Genomic DNA, 15,863 nt, shown 5'->3' with positions numbered 1-15,863 from the left:
CCATGTCTCCACTTCAGAACTACATTATTCATGCCTTTTGAAGAGAATGGCGCCGCGTTTGGTCGGTTGCTGCTACTTTATACTGTATAGCCACTGTACGTGTTGGTGAGCTCTCCTACCTTTAAGATGCCTTTGATTACACCCTGAGCTGCGCGTCCCTGCTGCAGCTGAGGGGGGAGGGTTGCATTTGGGTGGACGATGAAGCCGAACACTTCAGGTTGGACGGATCTGGTTTGATCCCACCTACACACCTCTCATCTTCCTCCTTTCCTTTGCCTTTTATCACCTCTGTAGAGCGGAGTGCATCTGAGCCCTCAAGATCTCATCAAGGATGCAATCAGCATGTAAATTCAAAATGCCCTCCCCACTTTGCCTTGCATTGATGATGTTGGAGGGGGGGGGGGTATATTGAGAGAACGTTTGGAGAAATCTCTGCATATGCAAATTGAGTGTACAATTTAGGTGAATTTGACGTTCATGCTGGTACTTCTGACCCTTCCTGGGATGGGGCATCCAGCTGGAAGGAGCATAATTTGTGCAGATTGGCTTATTAATATTGATAGATGCAATTGTGGCACAGTGCAGCACAGGGCCCGATTCTGCCTCCAATCCAGGTGGGCCTTTAACGGGGAAATGGTCAACCATTAAAAGAGGAAGCTGGATTTCCTAATAATCAGGTAAACTAATAGCGGGCAGAGAGAGCGTTTCCTTCCGGCATGTCAGTCATTCACAGGATTGCTCCTGTCTGGTCTGTGACTCATTTCAACTGAATGGAGCAAGTGCTGTGCCCCCCCTTCTCATTGTATGTATGGAAGACTGGCCTCCTAGAAGGCCTCTACACCCACGGTGACACACCCCAACCATGCCACAGACGTTCCAACACGATCTGAACAAAGCGTCCCTCAGTCCAAAGTGGTTAAACTGTCATTTCAAATCGTCTGGACATCGTGATTACCAGCATGGGAGGAATTACATATTTAGATTTATGTCTATTGCCATTTCCTCCCCCCGCTCTGATCTGGAGTGACTAGCCCGGGAGTGCCCTCGATATTGCTATCTTTGAGGAGTTAAAACCTTCCCTCAGGAGACGAGAGTAATCAAGGGCTGCCAGCGGGAGGGAGGGCAAGGGAGGGAGGACTGGAGCTGTTGGGGTGGACAGTGGCGATGAGATGGTGGAGCTCTCCATGTACGAAAAAACAAGAAAGCGTGTCTAAATCCTGTGACGGAAAGCATCTTAGTATCTCAGCTCAACCCTCAGTTTAAACAAATATACATTTAATTTTTAATAACATAATAAATTCTAGTATTGTGACCTTATTTCATTTGTTAAAATCCTGTTTTTGTTTTTTAATTAGCTAGACACCTAAACAAAATAGAAAAATATTTTATTCCAGTTTTTCTTAAATAATTCGGACTGTTTTCTACTTTTTTGTGCCTCCATTGCCTCAGCTGTTTGTTATTTTACAAATATTTTAAAATGTAGCTGTTTCTACCTTTTACTAACACAAGTTGCATGCAGTTGGATAACTTAATAGATTTCAGATTAAATTATTTATCTTTTTTTGTTACTAAAAGACTGCATATATTTGTCAATTTTTTATGTAAATTACCAATTAAAATAACACCTTCACAGTCAATTTTTGCACCATGTAAAAGTACCCTGTTCATGTGTGCATATAGATAATTATAATGAGTTTTTTTCTTGTTTGTTTGTTTTTCTATAGTGCAAGTTTCTTCCGTGGTGAAACTTTTGTTGTCCTGCAGAAGGTTCAGGCTTGGTCATCAATAATAGTGACCTTAAAGAAAGCAGATGACTGCAGCCAACCGAGCGGACAGGAAGCCTGTTAATATGCAATCCAATCCAGCTCTAGTTTGGTGAAACCTGGCTGGCTCGGCTTGACTGACTGAGACCTGCGAGGAAGGAAGTGAAGGGCTCAGGAAGTAGTGTTCAGAGCTTTCACCAGTCGTATCCATCACAGGGTGCGGGGATGGAAGCCTGTGTGTGCAAATGTGTGTGTGTCCGTTTCACCAGTCATATCCATCACAGGGCTCCATCTCCAGGCTTGTGCAGAAGACTTTGGAGGGTCATTAGAGGGGCTGGGCTGCAGGCTTCACCGCTGCCCTTTAACTAAACATCTTTTCTATAAAATAAATGCTTCCAGGTTACCGTGGGTCCTGGAGAACCCAGGTCGCCTCGCTTTTGCTGCCATTCATCTGATCTCAATTACCAGACGAACTGGGCTGATGCCAGCTGAGAGTTATATGGATGTAGAGTGGAGTTGATGGACTCCAGCATGAAGCAGAATAGACTGCTTGCTGTAAGTGTGGCCTCCCAGAGCACCCACCTTACCCAGCATTTAAAATTGAATATATCTTATTTACTGCAAGGAGTCGTAAAAATAGAGCGGCCTTGTTGTTTGTAAAAAGCTGTTGCAAAAACAGAATCTGGCTGAAGCACAGGAAGTCATTCCTTCATACACAAAAATGTAAAGGTTTTTAAGTCAGCCACACTCGTTACATTAAGTGTGTTGAATCAAATGCAAGAGGGTAACCTGATCTTGGAAGGGAGGAAGAGTCGATCAGGGTGATGTATATGTGCCTGTGCATGCATTGCGTTTTTTTTGTTTTTTTGGGTGCATGCTCAGCATACGTTTACATCCATACATTATTGAATAATTGCTTCCTGATGCTGCTCTCTTCCCTGGAATATTAATTACCAATTGATGAAACTTTGTTGGTCTGAAAGGTTGACATAGACGGAGGAAATCGGGGTCGCATGAGTAGGAGATCATAGTTGTGATGGGGGTAAACTCTCATTTGGGATGTGTGTGTGGTTTGGGGCTTGTTTAGGGAGCAGGGAGGGCAGTGTGGAAAAGGGGGTAAAACTTGTTTTTTTAATTTTTTTTTTTTTTTTTAGAGGGGAGGGAGGGTTTAGTTTCAAGGAGCACCCATTTTTCTGGGTTGGCTTCATGATAAGATTGTTTTTATACTTATCAGATCTTAAAAGAGAAGTTAAGCTAAACAGAAATGTAAAAAAACATTTTACATTTTGTGCAGGTTTGCAATGAAGTTAGATTCCCTGCAGCTATCATCTAATAAATATAATACTGAGAAGTTATGATTTATATATATATATATATATATATATATATATATATATATATATATATATATATATATGTGTGTGTGTGTTGAGTGTAAAATTATATTTTTTTTAATGTGTTTTTTTACAATCATTTTCAAGTTGGGGAAGGTTTGTAAAGGAGGATGATGCCATCTAGTGGAACCATGGAGGTAAACTATAATAAGATTCCTTGTTGATTTTACATCAAAATAAAGTAAAGGAACTTATGTAAATCAGTTTTTTAATTTTAATTGTTTTTCATGCATTTCATGCACAAAATCTATTTTTTCACAACAATTTTTCAACAAGGATGTTTAAGTCTTTAAAATCCCTCAAAGTAGACAACGACCCAGCTGATTTTGGCTGACTGAGATTTGTGTGTCCACTTATAACTTGGCGTTTTATTGATTATCCTTTTACCACCTAGAATTTTCTGTTCTTCTGCTATCAAAAGATTGAGTTTTTGCACAGAAAATGTATGGAAAATTCCCAGCAAGATTTGCAGTCAGAGCTAATTGTTATGGTTTTTTGTGCCTGTCTTTGATTATTTATTTGCATTTTTTTAACATGTTTGTGTAAAATGTACTATTTTTTTTGTCAGTGTGATGATCCCTGAACCCCTGCCTGTCACTTGCCTCATGGCCCCTCACCTGACAATGTTTTTGTCGATACACCAAATCCTGTTTACTCTGAACATTTTTATCCCTTTGGAATCTACCTAAAACATGCCTAATGAAGACTTTACACTAAGACCTATGATGGTCAGTTTTAGGATGACAAGGATGACGTTTTCAAGAAACACTGATGAATGAATGAGACCACAGATGCTTCTGCTCACATGTTGAGGAGTCGCTCAGTTGTCAGGTTTTGCTCTCTCGTAAGCAGCTCTCTTTTTTGAAGTTTTAGGTTTTGAACTGAACTTATTTCTGTCTCTGACAAGCATGTCCACACCATGATGCTTCCACCACTGTGCTTTGTTGTGAGAACCTCGTCAAAGATTTTTTAGGCTATTAAAGTACTTGTGCAAACTTCACACTACAGCTCGAACCAACTCCAAAACAGTTTGTCAGAGACAGGCATGATTGTTTAAACACAGTGGAACTGTTAAGGATGTTGTTGGATCAATAGATCAATCTAAAGCCAGATCTATACACATTTGGCATATTATTAAAACAAACAGACTATGCTAAAGAGCAGTTGAGTTTGTTGTTATGGATTTAGAAGTAAAAAAAAAATAAAATGCTGAGATAGCTTGCAGTTTTATCTGTCCATCTTCTAAATCAGCTGGATGGGGTTGCTGCTGAGTCCCAGCTACAGTTTGGCAAAGGCGGGGCACACCCTGGACAGGTTGCCAAACCATTGCAGGACTACACAAGTAACATTTACACCCACGGACAATTTAGGGTCATCATTTAACCTATGAGGCATATCTCTGGACTGTGGAAGGACGCTGGAGTCCTCCCATTTGCAAACTCTACACAGAAAGCTAACTTTGACCTAGTAAACCCCTGTGGGTTATTCCTGCACATCTCCAGCTGTGCCTTTAGATTATATATAATTCATAAAAACTTAGACACAATGTTTGCTTTGGCCACATGACAATTGTTAATACATGCATAAGTAAAATCCAGAACTTTATTCCATATGAACAATGATCTCTTAACCCCCTGAATTAATAACATACCAATAAATGCAGCCAGGACTTCACTTGATTTAGCATCACTTTGAAAGACAAAAACATTAAAGAAAATTTTTTAGTTGGAAATGAAGTCAGGCACGAAGGGGTTAAATTTCACCTTTAACATTTATATTTATGATCTTTTGATATACAATTTAAAAAGACTATAAAACTTCAAAAAAATCCATAAAACGTGGTTCCCTTTTGAGTCTTTAAACAATTGTAAACCCGAGATTTTGACTTCACCTGGAATCTCCCAATGCTATTTATAGAGGAACCTGTGACCTGTAGAGGAAATACCATGAGGACTGCTGACTCAGGATTTTTTTAAAAGCGTCTAGTCAGAACCTGAAGTGTGAAGATGAACGTTCACACTGAACGTTCTGTTTTAGGTGAAAGGTTTGTGTGAGTGTTTTATGTGGTGTTTAAAATACAAAAAAATCCTCTACATGCTTACAGTATTTGTTACATTTGGCATTTTTTGCACTTTCATATCTGCATTTTCATTGCGTGCTGCTTATAATATTTCAGATTATCATCCTACTGCTACTCATACTAGTAAATGTAAAATTTCTAAGAATAAAAAATACATCGTTGCAGTGCCAAATGGAAAAAAAGGAGTTACCTTTTATTTTCTCATTTACAATTGAGTTATTTTTTCAACCCAATTCTTGGACTATTTATGTTGATATATGATCATGATATACTGTATTTTTGGGTTGCTTTTTGGAGTAGTAGTAATTCTACAGGTTATAGTGGTTTTTACCCGTTTTAGTTTAAATAACCCAGAATAAAGTGTTTTAACCTCACAGTTGGGATAAAAACAACCCAACTTGGGCTGTTTTTACCAATGGAGTTTAAATGTAAGCATTTTTTTACAATAAAAAACAAGAGCCTATTCTTTGATTAGAAACTTCAGAGCAGCTCTGATATATTTGTTGAAATATTTTATTTAATAGAGTTTATAGGGACTTAAAATATAGGGGTGAAGCACTGTGGATGATGGGATACCATCCATTATCCTAGTATAAAACAGAAACACTGATGTAAAAAGAAACATTAGAAACTGTAGAATCTGAAACACATAAGAATTTGATGACAGAACATAAATAATAAAAATTAGTCATATATATATCAATACATAATGTTTTCCCCTTCTGCCTGTCACCTCTCATCCTGGACAACTCCAGAGAACTTAAGAATGAGTCAGACTTCTCTTGGGGCTTGCCAACCTCAGACAGAAGTAACTTCTAAAGGAGTAACTCTTTGCAAGTGGGGGAACTACTCAATGCCCCCAGCTTAAAGTCGGGAAGTTGAGATTTTCCGTGGCTGAGAGGAACACAATAAAGTTGATGATGATGATGATGAAAAGGGAACAAATCTGGCGCTCCGCTCTCCACTTCCTCCATCTATTGGTTGCCCACAGGTGCAGCCATGTATTTGTCTGTCGAAATCGGTGTCTTAGCTGGAAATATACAGTTTATAAGCACACTTTTAGTAGTTGGCAGATGTGGACCAAAGAAAGTTTTGTCCTGGGATTCCCAATCTTGAAGCATCTTTTCTTTAAAAAAACAACAAAAGATTTTTCTCATTTGTCCACAACTTCTGTTACTTTTGGTAAAAATATACCACAAAGCTGTTTTTTCATCAATATAGCAGACTTTTTTTTATATTAACTGCCACAGAAAAGAAACAAGGTTTTTCTTCATACTTTTAGGAATAACGGAATTTTTAACATTTGGATTTTTTACATAAACAGATTTTCCTCAATGGGGATTTTTACCACTCAGTATCTAAACAGGAGATCTTTGTTTTTATTGATAAAGGGTAAAAAGCTGGCTTTATACTTTAATTTGCATGTGTCAAACTCAAGGCCCAAGAGCATTCAAGTTTTTAATTTCTTAAAATAAAAAATAAAAATTGGTGTGTTTTTAATTCATATCTAGGGGGAATCAGACTTGAAATATTGGATTGGGCAACTATACATTAGGACTTAAACACTGTCCATATAACCTAACCTGTCAGAAACAAATTTAAAAGGATTTATGTTAGAGTAACAAGTAAACAAAAGTTTTCTATACAGCTGTAATTGTCACTTTAAAAAGTTATAGTAAATAGAAAATGAGTTATTTAACATTAAGAAGTAGTTAGGTTTATTTTTCATTACATTTAGTTACATGTATAAGTTATATCTGGCCCTTTGAGGACAACCACTATGCTGATGTGGCCCTCGGTGAAAGTGAGTTTGACACCCCTGCTGTAACCCTTGTGCTATCCTAGGCACTTTACCGTTGGGAGTTGGGTCATCTAGACCCACTAGACAGTGCGCTGAACCTTTTTTCTTCAATGATTTGTGATCTTCACTGGTGTCCATGGATTACATGAAATCTGTCCACCTTTATCCACCTTTGTCATGGTAGGGAGAACACGTCAATGTAAGGGTGGGGTCACCTAAGATAGCACAAGGGTTATTTGGAGTGGTTTGAGTGGTTTTAACATGAAGCACTTCAAGTCCAGATGCCATAACCTAACTTTTAGCTTGCGTTCAATGTTTTTGCTTTGTCTTTATCTTGTCTGGAGCAAAAATGTGGTGAAACAGTGCTTAACATCCATCCATCCATTTTCTCAACCTGCTGCATCTCTTTGGGGGTCACGAGGTCACCAGAGCTTGTCTTAGCTACTTTTACGCAAAAGTGGAGTACACCTCGAACAGGTCGCCAGTCTGTTGCAGGGAACACAATCACACCCATACCAAGGGACACTTATCGTGGGTCATCAACCCTGTTCCTCATGGGTTGCCTGTTCACCTGGATCAGGTGTGTTCAGTCAAATAGAAACTGGGATGATTCAATCCAGTTTATCAGCATCTACTGAACCAGAGTTTGCTGAAAAACAAGCGGGGCGGTAGCCCATGAGGAAAAACGTTGGCAAGTAACCATTTAACCTATGAAGCATGTTTTTTGGAAGGTGGGAGAAAGCTGTATTTGCCTGGAGAAAACCCACAGATGCATGGGGTGAACATGCAAGCTCTTTGCAGAGGAGGTCCCAACTGGGATTTGAGCCTTGGCCTTCTCCTTCTCACTGCGAGGCAAGAGCGCTAACCACTGCGCCACCATGCAGTCCATGCTGAACATTTTTTGGAAATATCTGTGAAAACTTTGCAGAAAATAGATCTGAATAAGTCTAACTGTTTATTTGTTTTTTATTCTAAAGACAGAACAAGCCATCACAGCTTTTGAGATCTGCATGGAAGAATGGACCAAAATAGCTGCTACAGTATATTCAAACCTAGTGAAGACCTACAGGAAAATGTTTGACCTTTAGTTACACTACAAAGAGTTAAGGGAAACTTTTTGTTATTGGCTAAATACTTATTTTCTGCATCATTATATAATTACATTCTTTAATGATAACTTATTTTAACATTCTGTCTCTGACTGTTAATGATGAACATTACAGACCTCTATCACCTTTTAAAGTAGAAAAACTTGCATAATCAGGGACTGACAAATATTTTTTACCCCACTGTATAAATATCATAAAAAAATAGACAAAATGTGGGAAAATACTGGACTCAACACACACTCTTATCAGAGAATGAAGTAGGTAAAAAAATAAATATTTATTGATCACATGATACAAAAATAAAACAATGACTTTTTTCTGTTACTGGAATGAGTACAGTACTTCTCCTGCCAGTAAAGCCAGTAAACTTCCCCAGTCATAAAAAAAGAAGCTTGGGCTTGCAGTTTAGCAAGTGAACTTGACCCTGACATTTCCTTTTCTCGTGAACAGAAACTTTTAACAATTGCACACAAGTGTTGAAATCACTTTCTGCATAAAGTACAGAATTTTCTTATCGTACAATTTCTTTATAAAATGAACAAATATTATTTACATGAAAAAATCTTCACGATCCCACATAAAAATCCATCTTTATTGCACGTATTTCACATGAAGCATTGATTTCAATGCATTTTGCAGCATAGTTGGGCTAAAAAACCTTCTAACAAATAAAAATAACTGTAACAAGAATTACTTGCACTTGTGTTTTGCAGTTCTTTGCGTGACCTTTTTTTTTTTTCAGTGCGGTAAGCTTCAGTCTCCGTTTCAACATGATAAAGTGCTCCAGGCAGGCTGTCAAAACACTCTTGTCGCTTAATCATAACAGTCTGAGCAGAAGCTTACTTGGTCTGGACAGCAAAGTCGTCGGTTCCTCTTGCTTTTTTCCACTTTTCGTTTCTGCAGGAAGTCTTTCTCCACCACGGCTTTCTTGAAGCACACGGCGAGAAAGCATGTCGAGCTGAAGCACAGCTGGGTCCATCAGTCCGAGATGAGGGCTGTGTGGGGTGAGGATTTCCATCCGTTCCCTGGATGGAATGGGGGTGTCCCTCAAGTAAATGCATCTCTGCTGCTTCTGGGAGTAGGTCTAGTAGAGGCCTGTATCTGTGAAGCAGAAATAGTTTATATGTGAGTGTGAGCTGAAAATACACAGAGCAGAAGCTCAATCTGTCAATACAGATTTCATAAGGTTTGATCCAGTTATTAGAATTATTTACAGTTCTAGTCAAGTTAGTGAAAAATGAAATGGGTCTATTTCAATCGATGTAAAACGCAAACCAGCTGTGAAAAATCTCATCAAATCTCTTTTTTTTCATTTTTAGAGGGTACAGAAGATGAATGAATGAAAATAATGTGACAGTTTTTTTTTTCTAAACCCTTTTGACAACTCACTTTTTTTTTCCAAACAACAAACACCGAATGTCTTTTTTGCAAGAGTCAGTTGTTTTTTTGTGGTGTCTTTTTACAACTGAAGACAGAAACAGTGCATGTGTCCCCACTGCACGTATGAACGATTCTGTTATTGAAGGCTTAAAACTATCCCCTTTACCCCCCGCCATTATGCCGGACGTCTAAATCAGGGATCTACAACCCTTAACTCTAAAAGAGCCATTTGGTTCAGTTTCCAAAATCCACTAAGGCCCACTTCATCCGTTACAAAAATAGGCTTTATTTCTATTATTGTGACCATTTTAGAAATGTACTTTAAATATTTACAATACCTTGACTTGTAACAGTGCTATATTTTTCTCTATATTACAAGTGTATCATCTTTTACCTTTATTTTGAAGTTCTTTTCAAAATAAAATACACCCTGTGTCAAATAAGATTCTCCTGCTGCAGTAGATTTACTTGAATTAAGAAATGCTAGAAAACTAAATCACATGTGAGATTTTTACCATATGGACTTTAGGCTTCATACTTTTTCTACTTTTACTATCGGAATATAAAAATTACAACATTTGTGTAGAATCCAATTTTGAAACAAATACTCTATAGGCTCTATGTAAACGCTAATATATACATAAAGGACTGCTCAGGCTGCAGACTTCTGTTCTTAATGCTCAGTGTCTGCAGCCATAATAGTTTTGTAAACATACATACTATTCACACATTTTTAAAAAAAAAGGGTCTAGCATGATCATTTTTAAGGCTTCATCTTACTTTTCTTTTAATTTTTATATTCAGGTTGTCAGTGGTGGCCTAACATATCTAGACTGACCTCTAACTCGTTACCATAGCAGCAGGATGCTCACAGAACAAAAATGATGACTGTGCTGGTGAGAATTAGTAGAAAAGGGCGAATTTGTTAAGTGTCATTAGTTGAATCCTGTTTCTAAGTAGAACTTTTTTATATCCTTTCATGATAATTGGGCCAAAACTGCAACAGAACTAGGATATGACATCATAGAAGTGGGAAGATGTGATCTTCCTCCAATCGCTTTGCAGGCTGTAAAGCCGCTTCTTCTTAAGAATTGTCACAACGAAGTTTCCTCACATTTAACCACTCTAAAACTTTCGGATGCTGCAACCTCAGATTAGCCTACAGGCTGCTTTGGTCCAGGCTATTATCCACAAATGTGTGATAATTAATTTACAAAGACTTCATGCAGAAACCACCAAAAAAATACCAAATTACAAACTAAATGACAGTAGAGTGTCTTACCTTCAGGCATATCTATTTCAACATTCTTGATTTCTTTCTCTTTTTGTAGGCCTGATGGGAAAATAAAGCGCTCTATCAGAGATTTTCATTCAGTGTGGACAGGATCAGTGTTTCATGTTTCAGTATAATCTGAAGAAATGCTTGACAGTTTGGACTGAAAGCTGCACACCAGTCATAATTCATTTATTTTAAAAGTAAAACAAACGTAGACTCACAAGCTCCAGACACAGAAGAGTCCGGATCCACAGGCAGACACTTGGTGGTACCGATGGTCCGGAATGCTGTGATAGAGGAGTTACATCAGTTTAAGTTGATGGATTCATGACTCTGAAAGCAAACTGCTTCAACACAAAAATTCATGAAAAGATAACCTTTTAGCATTAAAATGTTGTAAGATCTAAATTAAAACCCAAAAGGTTGCACTTTTACAGTAGTTTCTTCTTTTCTATTTAACTTTCAAATTGATTTTCAACACTTTTTCTTTTTATTGCAGCTCATAGCGAATATTTTCTGTTTACTAAAAGTGATGACTTCTGGGTACTGACGAGTCAGTTTCCTGGCACAGGTTTAAAAAACCCTCCAGATGTTTCCAAGCCCGAAAACTGATCAAAGATCAGTTTCATACATTCAAATGTGAAATGATAGTCATCTTTGTTTTGATAACAGCATTGAGTATGTTCTTAAAAAAAAGAAAGAGGAAAAAAAGGCCATCCCCTCCTCATTTGAAAGAAACCGGAAATTCCCCTGAAAAGACATAACTTGGGTGTTTCCAGCCTGATTCATCTAGTGATCATGACACAATCTAATGCCAAACAAGTCAAGTCACGCTCACATGGGAACATACTCAGCCAGTCACATGCCGGTAAATTCAGACCCGTTCAAAGGATAAAGAAAAACACTTCCTCTTTTGGTTGAAAAGTGGCTTGATACATGACTGTTTTTTTAGACTCGTCATTTGGAAATGTGTGTTTTTTTACTTATAGGACAAACAAAAAACATGGTTAGGAATGCTGACTAATGACTTTTTCTGAGAGCAAAGTTTAAATCTTTGAGACAACAAAACAACTTTCTGGCACAGATCAGTGCAGCATTAAATCTAATCTGAAGGTTTACTTGTTAAAAGTTTTCCTTCTTCTTGCTATAATTAGTATCTCTTGCTTGTTTGTGGTTGTCTGGCAGTGTTATGAGCTTTATTGGATTGTCCAAAATGTCTGACTGATTACCTTTTCGTTTATAATAGAGTATCCCTCCAGCTGCCATGATCACAATTATGAGTACTGTCAACACGACGATGATGACAGCATCACTCTTTTCAGGAGGAGTTGGTAGGTCGTCTGCAGACAGGAAAAGACAGAGAGATTAATGTTAACATGGTAGGTATATAATGAGTAACTAGCATGTTTGGGTTTTGGAAAGAACCAAAATTACCAAAAACATAGATCTGTGGAAAGTCCCTTATTTGGTCAGAAGAAGAAAAAAAGTGTCTGTAAAAAAACTTCTCATGTTTCACACAACAGCTGGATAGACAGATGTTCTTTAAAATACCAGTTCTGCCACAAAGACAGAGTGAAAATTCCACCTTTGTTTAGTTTTTGTAACTAAATAAAGTTTGCCTTATGTGAAAAGGTCAAATCTAAATGGATGTTTAATGGAATTGTAGACATGGAAATTTAATCGACTCAGTTTTTCAGCATTGATACCAAGACCCAGGCTCGAGTGATAAATCCAAAATACACTTTTTCCATTTAGGATACACACACAAAAACTGGACGCCAATTTCAGCCTCCTCTGACTTTTAGGTGTGACGGATTAAAGTAAAAAATTGTATTTTCTAAATATAATAATGCTAATAAAGATGAATCAATCGTTTGTCACAACAAATCCATATTTAGAGTCAAGACTCCTGGTTTTTGTCTCTTAAATGCAGTTTTCTTTTATTTTGAAGTTGAAGGCTGACTCTTTTCTGTGAAAAACTTTCCAAACACGTTTGTTTTTGCTACCTTTGCGAACTTGGGGATTTCAATTTAGGTGCAGCTGCTTTAGTGGATGGATTTTTGACATGTGACAAGAGACTTGTCATCACTTAAGAATGAGTTGGATGTGGTGGGGAGAATCCAGTAGCTTTCCAAAATAAAACGTCCTTCAGAATAAGAGTTCTCCTAAAAGACATAAACACTCACCTGGAATGTAAAACGTTGTAGACTTTTTATCACTCTTGAAGCTGCAGGTATAATTGTTTTCCTCTGATGAGCTCACTAATATTTGAGAGGTAATTTTAAAAAGCTGCTCTGGTGTTGACACGAAGCTGGTGTTGGGATGTTGGTTCTGCAGGTTTCCATCCGTCCACACAACCTCAGATTTAGGGTAACCTTCAGACTCGCAGGTTAGCAAAACCTTATTTTGTTCAGCCCTCTCAATGCGTTTGGTCACTGTTTTATAAGGAGCTAAGAGAGAGAGACGGAGGTCAGGTTAGCCACATTTACAGACTTACGGTAAATGATATAAAAAAAGGGATTTGTGGGTTTTTTTTTTTACTGCATTGAGTAATACTCGTCTTAGTTTTACTTCCAACTTTATAATTGAGCTGCCCAGAAATGATCATGAGCAAGAGCCGTTGTACAACACCATTCTAAGAAATTGAACGCAAGTGCTATTCAACTGAAAGAAAAAGAAAAAATGTTCCTTTCTGTAATGTCACAGATTTGCTTCTTACCTTTAACTGATAAAGTCATGGTTTTGTAATCTGTTCCATCTGTGGTTTGAACCAAACACTGATACGTTCCAGAGTCATTAATCCTGAGATTTGACAACTGTAAACAGACAGAGAAACGGATCCTTACAAATGAAGGTTTAGACAAAGGAAACATCAAAATTGTGCTGCATCTTCCTTCGCTAATGGTCTTTTTTTCACAATCGTCTTCACAAGAACTTGCTATTTCTGCCAATTTTTTTTTTTATAAAATGTTAAATTTGAATTCACAAACTCACAGGTTTTTCATAAAATTTCTATTTTTAAAACTTCCACTCCATCTTTTTTAAAGACATAAAGAAAAAGCAATGCATTTTTCCTCATAGATCCCAGAAAAATAAAAGAAACATTAAAAACCAAATCTTGTGAATACATTTAAAACAGAAATGCTGATTTTTTTAAGCCAATCCTAAACCTGCAAAATGGTTTGGGTTACAGTATCAAACAGTAAGTTGGAACCCAATAATTCAGACAGAAAGCATTGACAGCCTATTGCAGTGAAACTTTAACTGTCTTATTAGCAGGACCCTGCAAAAAAAGGAAAATCACATCAGAGTAGATAATGACCTGTAACTTTGCCCAGCCGTTCTTCAGCTCTTCGGTGAGAAGTTTCACCCGACCTTGATACTTTGGAGGAACTGAATAGTCCGCAGTGTTATCTAACCGGATCAGCTCCTGGTGCAGCCCAGAACTTGTCCAGTGCCAGGTCACCTTCAGGTCAGAATTAGGTTGTGTTGCCTTTTTAGAGAATCTGCACCCCATCACAACTTCTCCTCCAAACTCCGATGAGTACATGGTTTGCTCAGCCTCCACAGTAAACAAGACTGTGAAGAGATAAGACCACAGGCATCCATTTATAACGAGTTTTTGCAGTTTTAAGTTAGAATGTATGTTATTTATTTACATGTGTTTTACCACCCACCTGAGAGAGATGGCTGAATCATAACTTGCAAAATTATAGCAAAGACCCAATCCATTGAGATCTATAAAAGGAGAAACAGATTTAAAACCTCTCCAACCTAATATGAAAGTGAATTAATACACCCACTTTTTCTGTTCATCCCACACTGACATCAAGTTATCTGACTTGGTTTCAAAGAAAACAAAACACACAGCCTGTGATTGAGTTTTCATAACCAACATTTTGGTTAGAAGACGCCTGCAAGATTCCATTCTTAATACTGCAGGGGTGTTCAAATGTGGGCAAGCTGGCAAGCAAATGTTAGTCATCCGTTTTCCAATAACTGATGTGGAAGAATTTACAATCTAAACTACATCCTTGTACAGAAATGCATGGTATGTTCTCAACAGTATATTAAAAGATAGAAATTTGCTTAACAAAATGATCCCAAACCAGATCAAGAGTGGGTGACTATAAATGTTCTCATTTTTTTTTTTTTTTAGTTTTAGCTGTATTCATAAGCTGCCCATAAAACCATACATTTCCTACCTGCAAGGTGTGCAACAGTCGGTCTAAAATCGTATAGTATGTGTTGTTCCCTTCCTTCCTCGAGCCTTTATGATCACACGCTGGTGTGAGTTCCCTTTATAAAGTATTTGGGCCAACCCCTCTTTCGAAAAAATCCTCTCCTAGGACTTTTTTTTTATATATATCATACACTATTCCAGTACATACGCTCTTTTCTTTTCACAGAGATATGGATTTAAATAAAAAATTCCCACTATAAAAAGTTGCGATTTCAGAATCACAATTTACTCACAGTATGAAAGAAACTGGCTCTGACTGCGCGCTCCTTAGTCTCCACCGTTTTCAGAGGATGTTATGTGAATCTGATTCATGGTCTGGTGTTTATATTACTTCCACGGTCTGACGGGTTTTTTCTTTCTGCGTGGGCTTCCCTCTCGTGCTGTCAGGAAACTCCTCGGATGCGCCCTTTTATTTCCTGTTTGTTTGTATTGTTGTGCTTTGTTTTTTCCCACTGTGTTTCATCACCAACGTCATTTATATGCGATGGTTTCCCTAAAGACAAATTGTAAAATAGCTTTTGAAACTTTTTTCAATGATAAAACTTCCGTAGCCAACGCATTTTTAAAAGAGTTGATTATATTGAATTGATAAGGATTAATTTTTTGCTTTGTCTGTATTAAACAGTAACTATGTTTGGATGCTGGGGAAAATAAAGTCATGAGAACCTCATTGTGCTTTGTGGTGCGGATTTATTTACTTTGAAAATCTGAAGTCCAAAATGAACAATTTTGGACCAGAATTAGAATGAAACTACTCCAAAAAGCAGCAACTGTGATGCTTCTGGATAAATGACTACCCCCAAAAAATAAAAAATAC

General features: G+C 37.6%; 1 protein-coding gene across 2 annotated transcripts; it reads right to left on the bottom strand.

Moving 5' to 3' along the window:
* Positions 1–8,405: 8,405 nt before the first annotated feature.
* Positions 8,406–15,431, bottom strand: LOC101170285 (programmed cell death 1 ligand 2). Of its 2 annotated transcripts, none has more exons than XM_020707732.3 (9): positions 15,280–15,431; positions 14,481–14,541; positions 14,126–14,382; positions 13,523–13,619; positions 12,990–13,253; positions 12,033–12,143; positions 11,025–11,090; positions 10,810–10,860; positions 8,406–9,248 (listed from the first exon to the last, which is right to left on the bottom strand). In XM_020707732.3, exons 2-9 carry the CDS (start codon positions 14,533–14,535, stop codon positions 9,232–9,234), a joined length of 918 nt encoding a protein of 305 aa, XP_020563391.1. In that variant the 5' UTR covers positions 14,536–14,541; positions 15,280–15,431; the 3' UTR covers positions 8,406–9,231. The 2 variants fall into 2 exon arrangements, with proteins under 2 accessions (XP_020563391.1, XP_020563390.1); XM_020707731.3 differs by lacking the exon at positions 15,280–15,431 and adding an exon at positions 15,009–15,145.
* Between the last annotated feature and the right edge of the window lie 432 nt (positions 15,432–15,863).

Source organism: Oryzias latipes, chromosome 12 (genome assembly GCF_053564925.1).
Source record: "Oryzias latipes strain Hd-rR chromosome 12, Olatipes_Hd-rR_3.1".
NCBI lineage: Eukaryota > Metazoa > Chordata > Actinopteri > Beloniformes > Adrianichthyidae > Oryzias > Oryzias latipes.
Note: the sequence above shows the minus strand (reverse complement) of the source record. Positions and strands in the feature narration are given on the sequence as shown.

What these genes read in the sequence shown, in the direction of transcription:
- LOC101170285 (XM_020707732.3), bottom strand. Translation starts at nt 14,535, where the DNA reads ATGGATTGGGTCTTTGCTATAATTTTGCAAGTTATGATTCAGCCATCT. An exon ending in CATGACTTTATCAGTTAAAG is followed by an intron (nt 13,254 to 13,522) that starts GTAAGAAGCAAA and finishes TCTCTCTCTTAG; the next exon opens with CTCCTTATAAAACAGTGACC. An exon ending in CTCTTCTGTGTCTGGAGCTT is followed by an intron (nt 10,861 to 11,024) that starts GTGAGTCTACGT and finishes TTTTCCCATCAG; the next exon opens with GCCTACAAAAAGAGAAAGAA.